The 20,879-nt window shown below is 35.5% G+C and overlaps 1 protein-coding gene across 5 annotated transcripts in view; it reads left to right on the top strand.

The window, feature by feature from the left end:
• Positions 1–20,879, top strand: part of CDH12 (cadherin 12) — a 1,156,262-nt gene that overhangs the window by 1,027,580 nt on the left and 107,803 nt on the right. For 4 of the 5 annotated variants that reach the window (XM_060191184.1, XM_060191183.1, XM_060191182.1 and 1 more), the window contains 2 exons: positions 6,801–6,920; positions 19,648–19,815. In XM_060191184.1, the coding sequence (XP_060047167.1) occupies positions 6,801–6,920; positions 19,648–19,815 (288 nt within the window). The remainder of the gene's footprint in view (positions 1–6,800; positions 6,921–19,647; positions 19,816–20,879) is intronic. The other variant, XM_060191185.1, reaches the window with a different exon arrangement.

Here is a 20,879-nt window from a genome sequence, read left to right as displayed (position 1 = left end):
ATGATAGAGAGGGAGAAACAAAGACACCTGCAGACCTGCTTCACTGCTTGTGAAGCAACACCCCTGCTGGTGGGGAGCTGGGGGTCCTTGTGCTTGGTACTATGTGCGTTTAACCCAGTGTGTCCAGGCCCTACACATTTATTTTCCTTTACTTTAACCTAGAGAGCAAAGTAAATGATTAACATTAACATGTAATGGATAGACATGACCTATTAGCAAGACAAACTTGTCCAGTCAAATTTAAATATAAATAGCTTTAGGTATGTCAGAGTTTATTAAAATTTTAATCACATTAACTATCTCTGCCTACCTAAAGCAAATATATTGAACTAAATGTGCTGCCTTTATCTATAAGTGTATGCTATAATGCAGAAAAATTACCAAACATTCAGAATTGTGACCCAAACCAGTGATTGAACAAATTCCACACTTAGTCATGATATCATGACTTCTGGGTAATTTCTTCAGGGGACCAGTGAAAATAATTTCCAAATGACACTGGGATCAAAGGAGGCAGCCTCTTTCCATCACTGCAAGTCAGAGTTGGCATCTGTAACCAACAATAGCCATTAGCATTTGTATTCGTGTAGAAATCTTGGCAAATAATGGAGAGATAAAGAGCTCATAAAAATGGATTCACATTTCCATCAATGTGCATTTGAATCACAAGGTGTAAATATATATAAAGAGTCTAAAATATTTAGAACATATCCAAGAAAAAAGTTTTATAGCAGAATGCTTTGGTGTTTTGGAGTCCATAGATTGAATAAAAATAAGTATCTGATGTCACAGCATGAATCACAGGCCAAGCCCAGCAAGGCTAGAGTCAGGAGTCAGGGCATTGACAAATCAAACTGTCTACTCTGGTTCCAGGAGCACACCTTATCATATACTCTGAGGTTTCATATTTATTTATTAGGACATACATTTTCTTTTCTTTTTATCATCACCAGTACATCACAGATTGAAACAGAGAGACAAAGAGAAGACACCACAACTCAGAGCCTTCCCCAAAGACCTAATAGCCTCATGCCATGCACTAGGTGTACATACCATGTATTAGACAAATTTAGAAAGTATGCAAAATCTTCTACTTGTTTCTTTTCTGTATAGCCACAATCTACTTGTTTGTGTTTCTCTAATATATATATCCTAATATTGATTTAGCAGGGGCACAATTCTACACCATTCTCATCACCAGAATTCTGTGTCCCCATTCCCTTCCTTGGAAATTATAGTAGTTCTCTCCAGATCACAGATAGGGGCTTAAGTTTTATATATGTATATATATAGATATAGATATAGATATAGATATAGATATGATAGAGATAAAAATCAATGGGGATGGGGGAGTAGAGAGAGAAAATAGAGAAACACTTGAGACTTTGCTTTACAGTTCCTGAAACATGTTGAATACATATATTTTCTTGATACAGCCATTCCAAAACTACTAATTTCCCAATTAAAATTAGTTTGTTTTAAGGGGCAAATCAAAGTTACCTTAAATTGTGACTATTCAAAATTGATTGGTTAACCCTGACTTTCCTGGGCAATCTCACCAATGTTTCCTGGAACCTCACCTCTCCAGAGCCTTACCCCACCAGGGAAAGAGAAATAGGCTAAGGGTAATGGATTGACCTGTCAACACCCAGGTCTAGCAGAGTAGCAATTACAGAAGCCAGAACTCCCGACTTCTGCACCCCAAAAAGAATTTTGGTCCATACTCCCAGAGGTGTAAATGCTAGACAAAGTAAACCAGAGGGCTTTGTACCCACATTCCACTAAAGCCAAGTGTTTATCACCAGGAATCTTGTGTTTATATCATTAATGAAAAGAAAGCAAATCTGGAAAGCATCACATTGAGTGGCTGAGAAAGTAGTGTTCTAAATGCACAATGCATCATTAGCCCCCCTCCCACTCCCCCCCCCAAAATCATTGACTCCCCTGCTACTTCCCCCCTGTCATCTCATTTGCAATCCATTGTGAAAGACTTCTACTTTTCTTGAAAATTTTCTCCACACTTCTGACTTAACATTTTGCTTTATATACAAGAGCCCATGCAAGGGTCCTGGTTTGAGACTCTGGTTCATTCCACCTGCAGTGGAACGCTTCACAAGAGGAAAAGCAGGTCTGCAGGTGTCTATCTTTCTCTCTCCGTCTCTCTCTATCTCTCCCCCTCTCTCAATTTCTCTCTGTCCTATAAAATAAAATTGAAATAATGGGTACCAGAAATTGTATATTGGGAGTGCCAGCACCAATTTCTATTGAAAACCCTGGAGGAAAAAATAAAAAGAACTCATTAAATTTGTATAGGGTGGGGGGAGATAGCATGATGGTTATATGGTTATGCGAATATACTTTTCTGCCTGAGCCTCCAAGGTCCCAGGTTCAATCCCCCACACCACAATAAGCCAGAACTGAGCAGTACTCTGGTTAAAAAAAAAGTGTATATATATATATATTTTTTTTTTCTTTCTCACCTGGTTGCTCCATACACCTAATTTCACTCCTCTAATTTTTATATTACTTTTATTTATTTTTTATTTATAAAAAGGAAACACTGACAAAAACCAAAGGATAAGAGGGGTACAACTCCACAAAATTCCCACCACCAGAACTCCGTATCCCATCGCCTACCTTGATAACTTTCCTATACTTTATCCCTCTAGGAGTATGGACCCAGGGTCATTATGTGATGCAGAAGGTGGAAGGTCTGGCTTCTGTAATTGTTTCCCCACTGAACATGGGTATTGGCAGATTGATCTATACTCCCAGCCTGTCTCTATCTTGCCCTAGTGGGGCAGAGCTCTGAGGAAGTGGAGCTCCAGGACATATTCCTGGGGTCCTCTGCCCAAGAAAGTCTAGTTAGCATCATGTTAGCATCTGGAACCTGGTGGCTGAAAACAAGAGTTGACATATAGAGCCAAAAAAATTGTTAACTCTGCTTTTATTTCTTAACACAATGTGCTATTCATCTATACTTCTTTATTTTAAAGCACATTTTCCTACATTCTCATTAATAAGAAATATTCTTGAGTAATTTGGCCAATCAATTTTGTTCATAATGCTTTCCTGGGACCTTAAATAGTATTATTGGCATATCATAGGAAATCAGTGCATCTTTGTAAAGAATAAATAACTTCTGAATAAGTACTTTTTTATAATTTTTATGTCTTAAGAATAGTTACATCACTCTTCATGTTTGTGTGTATTGCCTGATTTTGTAGGATGCATGTATGCATCCTCATATTATAATTATAAAAACAAATTACCAAGCCTTATATTTTTGTTCTCAAAGTAAATTGGAAAAAATAGTACTTACTAAATTGATTTACGTAGGTCTTATTTTCCTTTAAAACAAGATTTTGTTTAGAATTTTTATGATGATGTAAATTTTATTAACAAAATGTTGGCATCACATATTAAGGCTGAATTTATAAAAAAAAAAGAATCATCCAAATAAATTTTAACAGATTATGTCAATACTAAAATGATATCTAGTATTTATTAACACGGTTATTTGGATGTTCCAGTAAAACTCTTGTTTCCTTGAAGTTTATATCAGATGGCTTTCATTATGGCCAGTTCTTCCTTCTTATGGTTCTGTAACTCTCAGTGATAAATCTTCCTGATTCCTTGTTCGTCTATTATATATATTTGCATATATATGCACTAACACATAGATATAGAATACATTTTGGATTAACTTCTTGAAATTTAACAACATTTATCATGAATTAATTTTTTAGTATTAGCTTTAATGGCTACTTAAAACACATCAGTTAATTTACGACTGAGTAGAGCTATGATACATGGAAACTTGAACTGAATTAATACTCTTGATTGCATTTTCTACACTCCATCATCAGTTGCTTATAAAGAAATCGTTTCTTTATGAGTTAGTTACAATCTCTCTGTACTTTAGTATTTGGTGTTTCACTGTGATCATGGACTTGAGTGTTTACAAAGCAAATCTCAGGATGATTGCTACATACTAGGCTACATCGGTGGAAATACTGTTGACTTTTATTTTCTTGTTGCATGTTGAACATATCCTCAACCATAGTCTCCTAGTTTCCTTCCTGGGGGTGGGGGGTAGTATTTATTAATATCATGAACTTGTGTGTCACATAAGCTCTGAAGAAGACAAATGTGTAGGTTTACATACTCCAGGGAGTTAACTGTCTTCTTAATAAATGTAGTACATAGTGTCTCTCTATCACATTAGTTTCATAAAATTCATGGGGAAGCAGCTGGGCAGTAGCACAGCGGGTTAAGCACACATGGTGTGATGCTTAAGGACTGGCCCAAGTATCCTGGTTCGAGCCCTGGTTCCCCACCTGCAAAGGAGTTGCTTCATAAGTGGTAAAACAGGTCTGCAGGTGTCTTTCTCTCTCCATCTCTGTCTTCCCCTCCTCTCTCAATTTCTCTCTGTCCTATCCAGCAACAATAACAATAAGGTCAACAACAAAGGGAACACAATTGAGGGGGGGTGGCCTCCAGGAGCAGTGGATTAGTAATATAGGTACCGAACCCCAGTGAGAACCCTGGAAACAAACAAACAAAATCATGGGGAACTTGTTGAACCAAACTGATATAATAATACTTGCATTCTTATAAACATTTAAAAAGACAGCTCTAAGGAATCTAAAATAACATATTGGAATATAATTTTTGACTGAACCAGCATTCATTCCTACTATAATTGAACAATCATTTTTATTTTGTTATTATTTATTGATTATAATAAAAAACTTTCATTAATATTTTATAGACATTTCTTTATTCTTACATAAATGTATACTTAAGTCATAAGAATGTACAAAGTTCACGTATAATTACACACACTTCTGTTGATTTATGTTTGTCTCTAATTTTTCGTAATCATAAACACCTTCATTGATGATAGTCACTAAATAGGCAGCACTGTACAATTCCTAGAAGTATGCATTCTTTATGGAAAGAATAATGAGATCATTATGAGATTACAAGAAGTTATGAACTAGCAGGTTTAATTCCACACAGTACCAACACCAGAGTTCTTTGACCCCATTTCCTCCATTGGAAACTGCAGCAATTCCCCCAAGGTCACAGATACAGGCTGACTATTATTGACTATTATAGTATCTATCTATATATGTATATTTGCCCCTTTTTTATGGTCTTTCCTTCTCTTCCTTTCTAAGTCATACCTACACATATTGCTATTTCTGAGAATCCTTCCTTTTTAACTTTTCTCTCTCTGGGCCTTGATGAAATTGAAGTTAAGAGCCCTCTGGTCATCTTCCTCTATCATTTGTCCCCTCTAGGAGTGTGGACCAAAATTCTTTATGGGCACAGAAGGTGGGAGTTCTGGCTTCTGTAAGTGCTTCCTCACTGGACATGGACAAAGGGAGATCAATTCATACCCTCAGCCTGCTACTCTTTCCCTAGTGGGGTAGGGCTCTGGAGAGGGGAGCTTCTAGGACACATACTTGAGCTTGTTTGTCTTCCCAGGAAAGTCAGGATGGAATAATGATTGCATCTGCAATCTGACTGCTTGAATTTCTGAAGTTGCTGATATGATTCAGTACCATGTGTCCTTGCTCTTGAATTGTTTGTCTCCTTTGTTGCGTTATAAAGACACTCCTTCTGCCATCAGGGTTTTTTCTGTGGCTTCATAACTTTACAGTTTCCCCATCTAGAAGACTAAGGGGAGAGAAATACTTTTTTGTTTCTATTTAGATAGATAGTGAGAGGTTGAGAACAATTAGAGAGAGACTAGAGGACTGCTCTACTGCTCATGAAGCTTTCCCTTTGCATGTTTTCATGTGGTGGATCCCAGGTCCTGAGAAGTAAAGAGTGCTTTTTACCATTTGACATGTATCTCAAATCAACATTATCATAGTATTTAGAGCAAATATTAGACTATAATTTTACAATGAAAAGCCTGATAAGTATTTGACTGGAAAGCAGAAATGTGAACCCAAAACTGAACAGTTACTTGATAGCCTCTACAAGATAAAAAAGTGTTCTTTTTCTTCCAAGAGCATTCATAATATAAACCCACTTAAAATTTTTATCATGAAAGACCAAACCATCATTGTGAGTAAATAAGACAAAACGGGCAGTTGGGGGGTGGGTATCTCTTCAATGTTTCCTACTGTGCACTTACTAAACTCTATGGCTGAGTAATAAGGGATTATAAAAGCTATGGACAATTTGATTTGTCATTAATGTTTTCTTAGGTCAATAGTCCCTTAGATTTATTCAGTCTTAAGATCAGAGATATTTCTCTAGCTAATTGCAGTTATCTTCAGATCCTAATTCCTTAAACATTCTGTCACAATTGAAGGCTTCCCGGCGTTTGTGTGCAGTTGTTGATTGTTAAAATGCAGTTGAAAATAGCACAACACCTTCTGGATTTCAGTAATCTTTTAAACCTTTTGGCTTTCTATTAATAGCCTAGTCGTGAAATTAAAGCACCCGGAGCAAATGAATGAGCTAATGTAAATCATGTCAGGTTTTCTTTGGTGTATAAATCAATACAACTTTTATGATGACTTTCAGCTCAATGATGTAACTACTGTAAATGAACACAGATTTTTAAATATTATTTCAAATACATATCACTTGTGCTAATAGCTTTATTGTTACTCAATGTTTTGGTCCATTCTGTCCATTATTCTCAGTAATAACGTAGATTCGCAGAAGCATTAAGTAATGCCTCTTTCCCAAAGAAAATGGAGTCCAGCAGATAATAGACATATCCTTGAGTTCTACTAAAAAAGATGCTAGAGTCACACTGTCTTGTATTGCAGGTGCTTATGTACTCCAGGTGAAAGCCACGGATGCTGATGACCCGACCTATGGAAACAGTGCCAGAGTTGTATACAGCATCCTTCAGGGACAACCTTATTTCTCTATTGATCCCAAGACAGGTAAATTTTTTATTAGAGATGACATTATACCCACTCCTTCAAGAATTTAAACTTTAATTAAATCTTGACTTGGGAAGTTGCCTGTTGTAGCACAGCAGTAAATATTCAGTATGCTGCACATTAAGCACAGGGAGAGAGCATCTTCCTTCTACAGATCCGGTAGTTGCTGAGAGAATTCCTGTGGGTTGAGCTTTTTATAAATATAAACTTATTGAAAGATATGGGTGAGGCCCTTTCTTGTTTATTAGTGATTCTCTGTATGTTTTACATTAACTTGTCAAAAGTTTTTTTGATTGTTCTGACCAAAATAGACTTTTTTAGTTTTTCAGTGTGTGTGTATGTGTTTGTCTTGAGAGAGAGAAGATATATTCAGTTTGAGACCATAGTTCTTCTATTGTTTTCTTTATTAACAGGTCTCTATGGTAGATTTGGAATAAGGTTTACATGTAGGCTTATACTTCCAGTATGGGAAAAAGGTTTGAATTTTAAAATTTCTCTTGAACTGGTTAGAATTTCTCTTTAACTGCTTTAGAAAATAATTTCTTTTTTAAGTTGAATTAAAAAAAAACAAAAATTTAAAGGTCAAAAATATAAGAGCCTATGTAAAGTACAGAGAGAACAAATGAACATGGACATGGAAGTCCAACCACAGTAAAATTAGGAACTCTATAATGAGCTATTTTATCAATTTGCATTTAATACATTTTGCTATATTTTTATTATAATATGAATTTAGTACTATTAATTATATTAAACAAGCACAATAAAGCACTAATAGTTTAGACTCATTATTTTTAAATATACAAATACAACTTTAAAGAGCTATCTTACCTAAAAGAGATCAATTTCATAGAGTATACATATAAATAGGTTGAAAATATTGAAAGTTGGGGCAGGGTAGATAACATAATGATTATGCAAAGAGACTCTCATGTTTGAGGCTCCGAAATCCCAAGTTCAATCCCCTTCCTGCACCAACATAAGCCAGAGCTGAGCAGTGCACCAGTTAAAAAAAAAAATCAAAACTTAAAATTACGTGGTAAGATCTTTATATATAAGCTAAGCAGTAATGAAACCACTATTAGTATTGGCTAGAAATATAAAACCAATCAAGTAGAAATAGGGAACTTGTCAAATTTCAGTTAATTGAGCCTGTCACTGTCTCCTCACTTCCCTCCAAACCAAGAGTAGAGTCATCAACATGCTACAGAATGGGGGGGTGGGTGGTAGTGCAGTGGGTTAAGTGCACATGGCACTAAGCACAAGGGTGGGGAAGGGGGGGTCACTTTACAATCGGTGAAGAGGCTCTGCAGGTGTCTTTCTCTCCCCTCTCTTTCACTCCTCTCTCGATTTCCCTCTGTCTTATCCAACAACAATGATAGCAGTAACAACAATAATAACAATAATGATAAACAACAAGGGCAACAAAAAGGGGGGGAATAGCTTCCAGGAACAGTGGATTTGTAGCGCAGGCACCGAGCCCCAGCGATAACCCTAGAAGCAAATATTTAGAAAAAAATAATGTTAGAAAAGGCATGGAGTTATTCCATTAGTGAACCCAAAGCAAAAGTAAATTCAACTAAGGTCAGCAGTAACCTTTGAGGAATGTAATAGTGCTGAAACACATCCAGGATGGTTTAAGGCAAAGAAACTCTACTGATTTGAAAATAGATTTGAAGATGAAAATCAGACTGTTGAATATTAACAATGAGTATGTAACAAGGATATTGCCTGTGATGTGAATTATTCTCCAGAAATATAGTGATAAAGATAAATATTTAGTGATGTCATTGTTAAGTAATAAACAATTTTATGGTTATTATCCATTTATGGGAAAATGATTTTTAGACAAAAGGGAACTATTGTTGTTGAAAGAATTTTGGAAAACTGTCTAGAAAACTTTAGAGTGGTACAAAATCAGAGAAATCAAAGTCTAAAAACGTTTACTGGAATATATACAAATAATGAAGAGGAATTATCTAATACAATTTATAATGTTTTTTTGCAAATGTGCGCTAGTGAATAACTTGGCAGAAAATATCTGGCTAAATAAGAGAATATACCATCATCCAACGTCTCAGGTTCAATCTCCACTATCATTAACCAGACCTAAGCAGTGCTCTGGCCTCTCTCTTTCTGTGTCTTTCTCTTTTGTTAAAATAAAACAAATAAAATTATAAAAATAATACAATAAAGATATGTTAATTTATTAGTGAGAGATAGAAGAAGAAGAGAGAGTTATAATCAGAACATCACTCTAGCACAGTAATGCAGGATATTAAAACCCAGGAGCATATGACTGAAAAACTAATAATTTATCCATTACACTATGACCATGAGCACTTAAAATGTATATTTTGAAGTCTTTAATTTTATTTTCTTAGATAGAAGCTGACAGAGAAGTGGAGAGAAAGGGAGGGAAATTCTGAAAATTCCCTTCAATGTGATAGAGGCTAGGTTTGATCCTGGGCCATATGCATGGCAATGCAGCTCACTATTCAAGTGAACTATTTTGCCAACCCTTAAGAATACAATTGTTGCACACTAGGTAAATATAGGAAAAGGCTGGGGGCTAATGCCCATGCTAAGTGGAGAAGCAATTACAGAAGCCAGAATTCCCACATTTCACCCCCCCAAAAGAATTTTGGTCCATATCCCCAGAGTACGTGAAATATTAGGAGAAGACAACTACAGTGATCTTGAAACCCAATTTCATCTAGATCCAGAGAGAGAAGAAGAAAAAAAGGAAATATATTTGCAAGTAGTAATAGGTATAGGTGTGACTTAGAAAGCAGGGCCATAGAAAAAAATGGACAAAAATATAGATAGCAGATAGATAAGGAGAGAGAGAGAGAGAGAGAGAGAGAGAGAGGGAAATAACAGTCAACCCATATCTGTGATCTTGAGAGAACCAATACAGTTTCCAATGTAAGGAATGGGAACACAGAACTGTGGTAATGGGAATTGTATGGAATTGTTCCTTCTGTTACCTTGTAATTTTGTGAACCAATAGTATATCACTAATAAAAAAAGAAAAAGAAAACAATTACTATAGCAAAAAGTAATATTATGCAAGAAATAATGTATAAATTACTGATTCTCTTTTAACTTGTTTAAAATCAACTGTAAATATTACTAAAGACCTATTGTCCTTGAAAGTGTTTTATAAAGGGGTATATGTAATAATAATATGACTTTCGTAATTGCACATTTATACTTATATTTACTGCTTGCTACTTTAGAAATAATGATGAAACAGTTCTAGCATAAACTATGTAATAGATTTTTTGAAGCATTGATTTTTACTGGAGACAGAAGTCTTGATTCTAACAATGCCTCAGACCACTAGACAGGAAAAGAGTAGATGAGGAGCCCTTCATTAATTGAATGATAACTAGTTCTTCATGCACAGAGACCATTAAGAAGACTTTTTGTCAAATTTATCACCTTGCGGTAGAGAAGAGTAAATCAAAATAAAGTATAATTGCAATTTCTCAGAAATAGTTCCCATTTGTTCCAGCCATAGAGCTCCCTTCTATGATTCCTTTTGCTGTTATTAAATAAAATGCATGAAAAACTAATATTATCTAAACTTTTCCACATTTGCATCTATAAGACAGTTCAGAACATTTTTTAAAGAAGAATCTCATCAAAATATCTGCTGTTTAAATATTTATGGAGAGAGAAAATACAGTTTTTTACTATTCACTTGGAAATAGACAATTATAAAGTGTCGCTTTATTGCTATTGCTTTTCAACAAGAATTCTTACGATTGCCATCTATGTGAATATGGCAGGCTTGCTTATAGACTATATAAATTGGGCCTGCAAGATAAGATAGTTCACCTGGGTGGTGTGTCTGTTTAGTCATGCACTCCATCCAGCTTACATGCTGGCCACCCTTTCACATCGCAGTGTGGTCACTGGTACCCTCTCTCTGTCTCTGTCTCTAGAAAAAAGATAACTCTCAGAGCATTGAAGTATCTCTCACTGAGTGAGTGTTGACTATGTACAATGAGCAATATAAACTGTGCATTCTATAAAATAAGCTGGGAAAAACAGTTCTCTTCAAAATTCCTGTTTGATGCTATTTGATTTAACGTTGAAATGATTTTCTTGAATTAGGATATATATATATATATATATATATATATATCCTGGACACATCAAATATTGTCCTACTTTTTTGAGTCTACTGCATTTTTGAGTCTACCACCATTTGGTTAGAGATTTTGTAATATTTTGTGTCCTAAAGTAGGAATTAATATATCAAATAACAAACGACACATATTATACTTACTTTTATACAATGTCAAAATATTATCATATGGGATACTATGCTAATATATGCATTTTTACACTTAGTATTTTTTAACTAGAAATGCATTTTAATCTCTAAACATAAATGATGGAAATTGTAATCTTTTGTCCGGTACATGAAATTAGGATGTTAAGTATCCACATAGAGTTGATAATATTGAATGTAACTACTTAATTTAGGGAAAATACTATGAATATTTTGTATTAATGCATCCATATAAATGTTCTCAAATGGATTATTAACAGTACTCTAAGATAGGCAGCAACTGTTGTGTTGTGATTGACCTCATCCTTAGAGGCTGTACTTGTCTTGTTTTTTAATATTTTAATATTTATTTATTTATGAGAGGAACTTCACACTTGAAGTAGTTCTTGGTAGTACCATATAAATATTGACAGTGTCTTATGGCTTAAAAATACTTTGGGTATAGTTCACAGTAAGTTATTATGGGATTCAGGAATCTTAATGGGTCTTGAGATGATGACAGGATGATTCTTTTCTGCAAGGAAAGAGCATTTTTCTACACAACATAGTCCCTCTTTTGATATGTTTAGCAATGATAGAGGACTGATTATGGGTGTAGGGAGACAAGAAAATTAACAAATACTAGTAGATATAAGGAAGAAAAATTTGTCAGGAAAATAGATAATTATTAAACATACCCCATTGCCCCTGTTGTAATAGTTTTCATATATGATGTAAAATTGCATGGCTACATGTGGTCTGGAAGCAGTGGTTTCCTTCTATTCTCTGTTGTCACACTTCACAAAAACTCTGTGAATGCTACTTGTCTTATTTTAGGAAACTTGGGATGCACACATAAGCAGATAGAGCTAAGAATGTTTGGCTTTGAAAGGAAAATATTCCAAGGAACTGTGATACATGCCTTGATGAAGTTGTAGACTTGCCACAGAGGAGACAAATGAGCTTTACTTTGGGCTGCCTGGGAGGAGAAGGGCCACCCGTCACTGGTGTGAGTTACAGGAAGAAAACGTTTCAGTTTCATAGTTTAAAAAAAAAAATGCTTGTGTGTGTGTCTACAAATAAATTGAGGACCTCATGAGATTGTGAGTTTTGCATTATTGGATAGTATTGGATAGGTTAAAAGGGTTGGCAATTGATGAGTCGCTGGTCCTGGTTTAGATCAATTCATTAGATGCAACTTCATTTATAATGTCCTGATTGGTGCTTTGCTACTTGGATAGTAAGACGGATCAAGTAGATTCTCAAGTAGAGTCTTTTATTTTGCAGTGAGATTATTAGGCTCTCAGATGGTTGCATTTAAGTTCTGCAGTTGCAGCTGGGGAGTTGGCTCAGCTAGTAGAACACTGGACTTGAATACTTGAGATTCCAGGTCCGGTTCTTGGCACTGCATGAACCAGAATGGTGATCTGAATTCTCTTTCTCATGTGATGTTCTCACTCTCACATGTAATAAATAAATAAGTCTTAAAAGATTCCTGTACTTATTCATGTGATATATACTGCTATTTCTGCCATTTAATATTATAAACTGGTAGAGGTAAAAAGACATCACAGAATTACTGGGTATATGACTGATTAATTTTTTAGAATCACTAACATATATTATGGGTAGGGAGTTAGGTCAGGTTTTTTCTTTCTTTCTCCCTTTCTTTCTTTCTTTCTTTCTTTCTTTCTTTCTTTCTTTCTTTCTTTCTTTCTTTCATTTCCACTCCAGTTATTGGTGGAGCTTGGTGCTGACACTATGAATCCACCACCTCCGGTAGTGGCCATTTTTTTCCTTATTTATTTTACTCTGTGGGACAGGGAGAAATTGGGAAAGGACAGGAAGATTGAGAGAGGGAGAGGAAGACACCTGCACACCTGTGTCACTGCTCATGATGTGGATCCCCTGCAGGTGAAGAGTGGGGACTCAAACCTGGGTCCTTGAGCTTGGTAATATGTGAGCTTAACCAGATATGCCACTACCCTGTCCCAGTCAGAAATCTACATTTCATTCTGATTGATAATAACCTGCTAATTATTCTTATCCATAAAATACATTATATAAAGAACATATATTTAAATATATATTATTTTTATTGTCACCAGAGTTATTGCTGGGGCTTGGTGCTTGTATGAGGAATCACCTCTCTTTGCAGCCATTTTTTTCCTTTGTTTTCTTGATAGAAATAGAGAGAAATTGAGTGGGAAAGGGGAGATAGAGAGATAAGAAGTCTCACGGTGCTGCACCTGGTTGAGCACACACATGACAGTGTGCAAAGTGAGTTCAAGCTCCCAGAGCCCACCCGCAGAGGAGAAGCTTCAAATATGAAGCTTCAAAGCTGAAGGTTTTTTTTATCACCTGTTTCCCCTTCCCTCTCAATTTCTCTCTTCCTCTTGCCAAAATAAAATGAATAAATCAAAAATATTAGGGAGATAGAAACATTTTCAGTACTGCTTCACCATCCATGAAATCTATCTCTCTCCTGTAGGTGACAACCAGACGTACGTTCCTACCTCGACACTCTACTGGGTATGCCGTCACCCAGCTCCTCTGCAATACATTAAAATAAACATGCACTTCATATGGGTAGTGACACATATAATAGTTTGCTAAATTTGTGGATGTTCTAGCTGTATAAAAGTGCATTTCACATTTAAGGCCAATTTAAGGTACTTTTTGTTTTATAGAGGGCTGATTGTCTAAGTACAGTGTAATGGAATTCAGAGGCTTTTCATGTGAACTGTGGCAAATGCAAGCCTCTCAGAACGATGATGCAATTAGATATGGGGCCAAAAATAAAAATAATACCTATTAGCTATTCCTAACAGACTTGTAGATAAAAATACTTCTTTATTGCTTCCTGTAAATCTTATTTAAAAAGGCTAGTCCTGACTTGGCCAAAAATAGACTGTGTGATTCATTAGGAAAAATTTTCAGGTGCCAACTTAACTTTAAGTCAAAATAAACTGGTTCACGATATAGCAATCAAAGCTCACATGACTTGATGCTAAGAACTCTGTCTTATTCAAAGTACATTTTGAATAGTTTGCACCATAGTATGGTAAACAATGTGAGTAATATATTGAACCATAATTTATTTTGCTCATTCTCACTGTATTCCCTTAGTTATCATTACATTTCATTGTGTTTTGTGTTGATATTTATCATGTATATTTTATTTTATTTTATTATTATTACTTTTTTGCCACCAGGATTATCTCAGGGGCTCGGTTCCTGCACCATGAATCCACTGCTCCTGGCGGCCATTTTCCCCATTTTGTTGCCCTTGTTGTAGTTGTGTTATTGTTATAGCTGTTATAGTTGTTGGATAGAACAGAGAGAAATCAAGAGAAGAGTGGAAGACAAAGAGGAGGAGAGAAAGATAGACACCTACAGACCTGCTTCACCACCTGCAAAGCAACCCCCTTGCAGGTGGGAAGCTGGGGGCTCTAACCAGGATCCTTACCTGGTCCCTGTACTTTGCACTGCATATGCTTTACCTGCTGGACTACCATCCATCCCCCTATCATGTATATTTTATATGTTGGTCATTGTTCTGGAAAAAGATATCTTGCAGATAAGAATGAAAATAAATGCAGACTTTTACTAACTTTTTAACACAAAACAAATTGAATGAATAAGAGAAATATAGTGTTTGAAACAGTAATAAGAACTAAGGAAAACACATTGGAGAAGTTTATGTATAGTATGTAAAACAGATCTCTAAATATGTTCAGGTCTTCATCATCAGGGTCTATGAATGTGCTTTACATGGTGAAAAGGGATTTAAAAGTAAAAAATCCCTTTTAGGGCTACTATTCCCATGACGCTGATATCTTTGTGAAAACATTTTAATTACAAGTGTCCTCGTAATGAAAGAAAAAATTAAGCAGAAATGCCAGACATAGAAAAATTTAAAGATGCTGTGATGATGCCTTAAAAGATGAAGAAAGTCAGAAGTCAGAGAGTTGGGGCTTTTTCTAGAAGATGGAAAAACATGTTCCCCCAACATTTTATTTGTTTATTAGGTTGAGGCAGAGAGAAATCAAGATGGTAGGCAAGAGGAAGACAGCTGATTTCTATCAAGATTGGAAGTGTATGTACACAAAGAGAGTGATCACAGTAGGAGAATATACCTTGTATCCACTTGAAAATAGATTTCCATATATATTGTTTTAAATTTATACCACTTTTAACTGTTTATTTATATTATCAACAATAAAATCTCTGTTTTTCTCATTCTTGCTTTTACTCCATTTCTCTTGACTTTATAAGTTGGAAATTGCAATATATATGGCAGGCACATAATATCCAAATTTCTTAGCTCTTTGTTTATGGTTTTTCTCTATTTTTGTTATATTTTATAATGAGAAGGAAAGAGGGAGGAAGAAGCAATACACCACTCTGGCTGCTTTGTGTTCATTTTCTAGTGCATAGGATTTTCTTTAGAATTGTATGAAAATAAATGGTGCGCTATCATGACTTATTGTAGAGTATGTCATTATGCAAAACTGTTGTGTCCATTATTTTTTTATTTAGACTTTAGCTATTATCATTAAAAGCTACTGACATTCATTAAGAGAGCTAGAATTGGACACATGAATCTAAATCCAAGACTTGAGATATAAAAACAAATTCTATGATGAATGAGCCGTCATAAAATGTAACTTCTTGAGTTGGAAAGATTGGCCACTTGTATTTGTCATCTGTGTAATTTAAATTTTGAGTCAGGCCTTTCTCTCATAAGAGGGAGCTTTGGTATTGGGGTAGCTTTGTTTCTCTCCTTCTCTGTGTGAAAGACCAGTATGGGAAAATGTAAAAATAAACACCAGTTCTGGGCCCAGTGGTGATTCACCCAATTGAGCACACACAGTACCATGTACAACCACCTGGGTTAAAGCCCCTGTTCAGATCTGAGGGAGAAAGCTTCATGAGTGGTGAAACAATGAGGTAGCATTTTATTTCTTTCTTCTTCCTTATTCCCCATCCCCCCTCTCAATTTCTCTGTGTCCTATCAAACAAAAAGGAAGGAAGGAAGGAAGGAAGGAAGGAAGGAAGGAAGGAAGGAAGGAAGGAAGGAAGGGAGGGAGGGAGGGAGGGAGGAAAAAATTGCTCCTGGATTCTTTGTGCAGGCATTAAACCTTAGCAATAACCAGGGTGGTAATAAAAATGCTGAAAAAAACCACACTAGTATGTGGCCAGGTGATGTTACACCTGGTTAACTGCACATGTTACAGTGCACAAGGACCTGGGTCTGAGCCCTGGTCCCCACCTGCAGGGGGAAAACTTCACTAGCAGTGATGCAGTGCTGCAGGTATCTTTCGGTATTGCTTCCTCTATGTCTCCCCTACCCCTTTTGATTTCTTGCTGTCTCTATCCAACCAAGAAATAAAGATAATAAAAAATAAAATAGAAACACACTAGTGTTAAATAAAATTAATAATGCTTTTTTACTGTCTATAATAAATTGTGCCATGATGCATTGGTATATAACATAATCATTCATAAAATTTTATATTGGAAATATGTATATGATAAGTAACTCAACAAACTAAATATACATATTTATAAGTTATGAACTATAATATGTAAATATTTTTAAAGTACAAATTACACAGCAATTTTATAAATGGCAGTTAATGTGTGTGTTTGTGCATATTGTGTTGTGTTTCCATAGTGGAAATTATTCTAGTGAGAGTGAATTGTGTGGTCTGGGGGCGTCCACACTGGGTGGAAAGCCAGATTTGCATACATGGGGTTCAAAGTTTAATTCCTGGTATTGCATGTGTGAGTGTGATACTCTGACTTTCTCTTTGTGTCTCTTACTAACAAATAAATGGACCTAAAATATGAAAATTAATAGAGTAGAGGCAGGTCTGATAAGCAAAAATATAATGTTGCAAGTAATGAATTAAGCCCAGAACTTCATCTGGAAAATACCAAGCATTATAAGATAGGCAGAAGTCTTATAATTGAGATGTAAGAACAGAGCACTGATGCAGTGATGAAGAAACATAGTTAAAGAATGTCTGTAATCCAAACTGAACAAAGAAGTCACCAACTGACTTCATATAGGACCAGAGGCTTGAAACCAGGCCCTTGCACACTATCGTGTGTGTACTTAACCAGACATGCCACCACCTGGTACTGAATCATGAGTCTCTAAACAAGTTATGACCGCTCAGTTACATGTGTTCACTGTATGGCAGGTCCTGGGGAGAATGCACCAGATGTTCCCTTAAATAACACTCTATACACCCACAATCCTTTGTGGGTTTGCATATATCCATTGTATGCTCCTCAAGCTAACATCAGTCCATCAGCCATATGATAATTATTCATGCCTCAAATGCCCCAATACTTTTCCTCTGTCTCTGAAATTTTAGCGCGGGGAGCTGAAACACTATCATATATATGTCTTTCTATCTATCTATCTATCATCACCATCTATCTATCATCACCTATCTATCATCTTAAATAAAATAAATATAGCATAAACATGGAGTTTACCATTGGGGGCAGCCATTTCCTGCCAGGGGTCAGAAGAAAGTATTGCTTGTTTGGATAATTAGGATTAGTTTCAGGAAAGAATTTGGCAATGAGCTAGTAGAGAGTACAAATGATTATAGTAGAGAGTACAAGTCATGATAAAATTAACAGAAAACATATATATATATATATATTCCAAATATATATATACATATATTTATATAGTTAGATTTTTACTTAGATGGTATAATTTCTCTTGACAGTAGAAGTTTTTGCTATTCATATATTCAATATTTTTTAAAATAGTACTACAAAAATTCATGGGTTTAAGACAAGTGTTCTTCAATCTCTCCATAAAACCAATGACTATAGATTGGAAGTTGGTATAAGATCCATGCATAATTTTACTTGTAACAAATCTAGATGATTTTAGTTATTTCACAATGAATAAATATAAGTGTAAATTAGTTCTACACTTTGTCACAAGCACAGAAAATGAATAAGATCTGTAAATATGTGTATATACTGTGCGATTCATGATTGTACATCTTATTATTTATATATCCATTCACTTATTTAGCCAGTCATTCAGCTAGTCAGTTGGTCAGCACGTTCTTGCTGCATGCCTTCTAAATGGCAGCTATTGCCCTAGATGCCAGAATGACTCAATGACGGGAGGGACAAAGTCACCATAATAGCAAAACTTAGTAAGACCTTAGGGAGAAACTGTGACTGAAATAATTAATATGAATCCTAAAGGAGAAAGTAAATGCATGAAGGAGATACTCGGTGAATTTAAAAATCAAATAATTATATCTTTGATAATAAAGAATGAGGGGCCAGGTGGTGGTGCACCTGGTTCTGCGCACATGTGACAATGCACAAGGTCCTAGGTTTGAGCCCATGGTCCCTACCTGCAGGGGGAGGGAAACTTCACAAGTGACAAAGCAGTGCTGCAGGTGTTTCTCTGTATCTCTCTCCTCTCTACCTCCCACTTTCCTCTCAATTTATGACTGTCTGTATCTAATAAATAAAGATAACAATAAAAAGATTTTAAAAGGAAAGCCAAAACTAAATAAAATGAAAATAAAGAATGAAAGACATTTTTAAGAAATATTCATATTTGAATCACTTAATTTATATTTTGTATTTTATTATTTTATTTATTTTGGGTAGAGACAGAAAACTTAAAAGGAAAGGGATATAGAGAAAGCAAAAAAAAAAAGGAAGACACACCTGCAGTACTGTTTAGCTTGTGAAAGTTCCTCTCTTAAAAAATAATAGTAATAAAATAAAATAAAATGAAAAGAAAGTGAAAACTAGGGCCAAGAATGTGGACCCTTATGCCTTGTAAATTGTACACTTTACTGGGTGCACCAAATTTCTGTGTGTATATGTGTGTGTGTATGTCTGTATGTGTATTTTTATTGTTTATTGAGTAGCTATGATATATGCTGCTAAAGATAGCATCATTTTTTCACACATCATATATAACTTGTCTGATTTAAAGGAGGAAGACCATCTTTAGGCGATCGTTTATTAATTGTATTTTTTCCATTAACCCTAGTCATTATCTATTTCAGGTATGGTTTTGTGTGTGTGTGTGTGTTTGCTTGCTTGTTTTAAACTTTATTTTATTTGATAAGACAGAGAGAAATTGACAGGGAAGAGAATGCAAGAGAGAAACAGAGAGACGTGCAGTATTGTTTGTTCACTGCTTAGGAAATTTCCCCTCTGTAATTGAGGCCTAGGGTTTGAACCTGATACCTTATGTCTCGCTTAGCCAGACATGCCACTACTCAACCCTGATATGTGGAATGTTTTACTCTTTTGAAAAAGAGTATCATGGCTTGGACAGTGAATATAGAGAGCTATTACTTTCTTGTTACAAACCATTTTGTTTGGGAATATGTGTTGTGATGCATATCTTTTTTTTTTCTTTCCCTTAAGGTGTAATTAGAACAGCTTTGCCAAACATGGACAGGGAAGTGAAGGAACAATACCAAGTCCTCATCCAAGCTAAGGACATGGGCGGACAGCTGGGAGGATTAGCCGGAACAACAATAGTGAACATTACCCTCACGGATGTCAACGACAATCCACCTCGATTCCCCAAAAGTATGTACTTTTATGTTAATTTTAAAATAGTGCATCTTCGAAACAATATCTTACAAAAACGCAACAATTTCTCAGACACTTGAGGTCTTCATCAAGCAGAAGCTAATATGTAAAAGTTCAAGTCTTTATACTTAAAGTTTCTGTTAGAATCATACAGAGTGGCTTCTATAGAAAATATTGAAACTCAGCCCGGGGAGTGGCTAAGCAGGTCGAGTTCAGGACTTGATGCATGAGGTCCTGAGTTTGATCCTGGTATCTTACACACACAGGAGTGATACTCTGATCCTCTTGTTCTTTTGTCAATAAAAAGTACTAGATTGGAAAAAGCCCAGAATAATATAAATGAATCAGTAATTGGACAATGAGTTTTATGTTACTGATGCCTATTAAAGTAAAAATTCACAATAGATTAGGAGCTTGCATGAGTTTCTTAGTGACTGAAAAAAGTTAAAGGAAATTAGATGATTTTTATATAAACCTCAAGGCTCATAGGGATGACATATATGTCACTCTACTGTTTTCTAAATGATATAATCAACATTAGGATTTTTTGGCTTCCCTTCAGTGTAATTGAATATGTGTCAATTAATTATTATAAACTTTAAAAAATTATTATTTTTATTTATTGGATAGAAACAGCCAGAAATCAAGAGGGGGAAGGAGATAGAGAGAAACCTGCAGCCCTGCTTCACCACTCGCAAAGCTTTCCCCCCTGTAGGTGGGGGCCAAGGACTCGAACCTGGGTTCATTCGCACTGTAACATGTCACTCAACCAGGTGCACCACTACCCGGCCCCAGTTATTATAAACTTTTATAGAAATGGCAGGTGATGTAGCAGTGATGCTATTTACATTACTTCAGTTCTACTGTGTTTTAGTTTTGCAGTAGGTGAAAATTGCTAGAGTTTCTATGATAATAGACTGATTCACACCTGCATCTTTGCTGTAACTGTGTATTTCTATTGAAAATGAGACCTTCTCACTTGTGTCACATCTATTTTTCTTTTGCAGTATTTCATTTAACACCAATCAGTACCTGTCGATATCTCTTATGTCTTCAAGAAT

This window comes from Erinaceus europaeus, chromosome 5 (genome assembly GCF_950295315.1).
Source record: "Erinaceus europaeus chromosome 5, mEriEur2.1, whole genome shotgun sequence".
In the NCBI taxonomy this organism is placed as follows: Eukaryota; Metazoa; Chordata; class Mammalia; order Eulipotyphla; family Erinaceidae; genus Erinaceus; species Erinaceus europaeus.
Note: the sequence above shows the minus strand (reverse complement) of the source record. Positions and strands in the feature narration are given on the sequence as shown.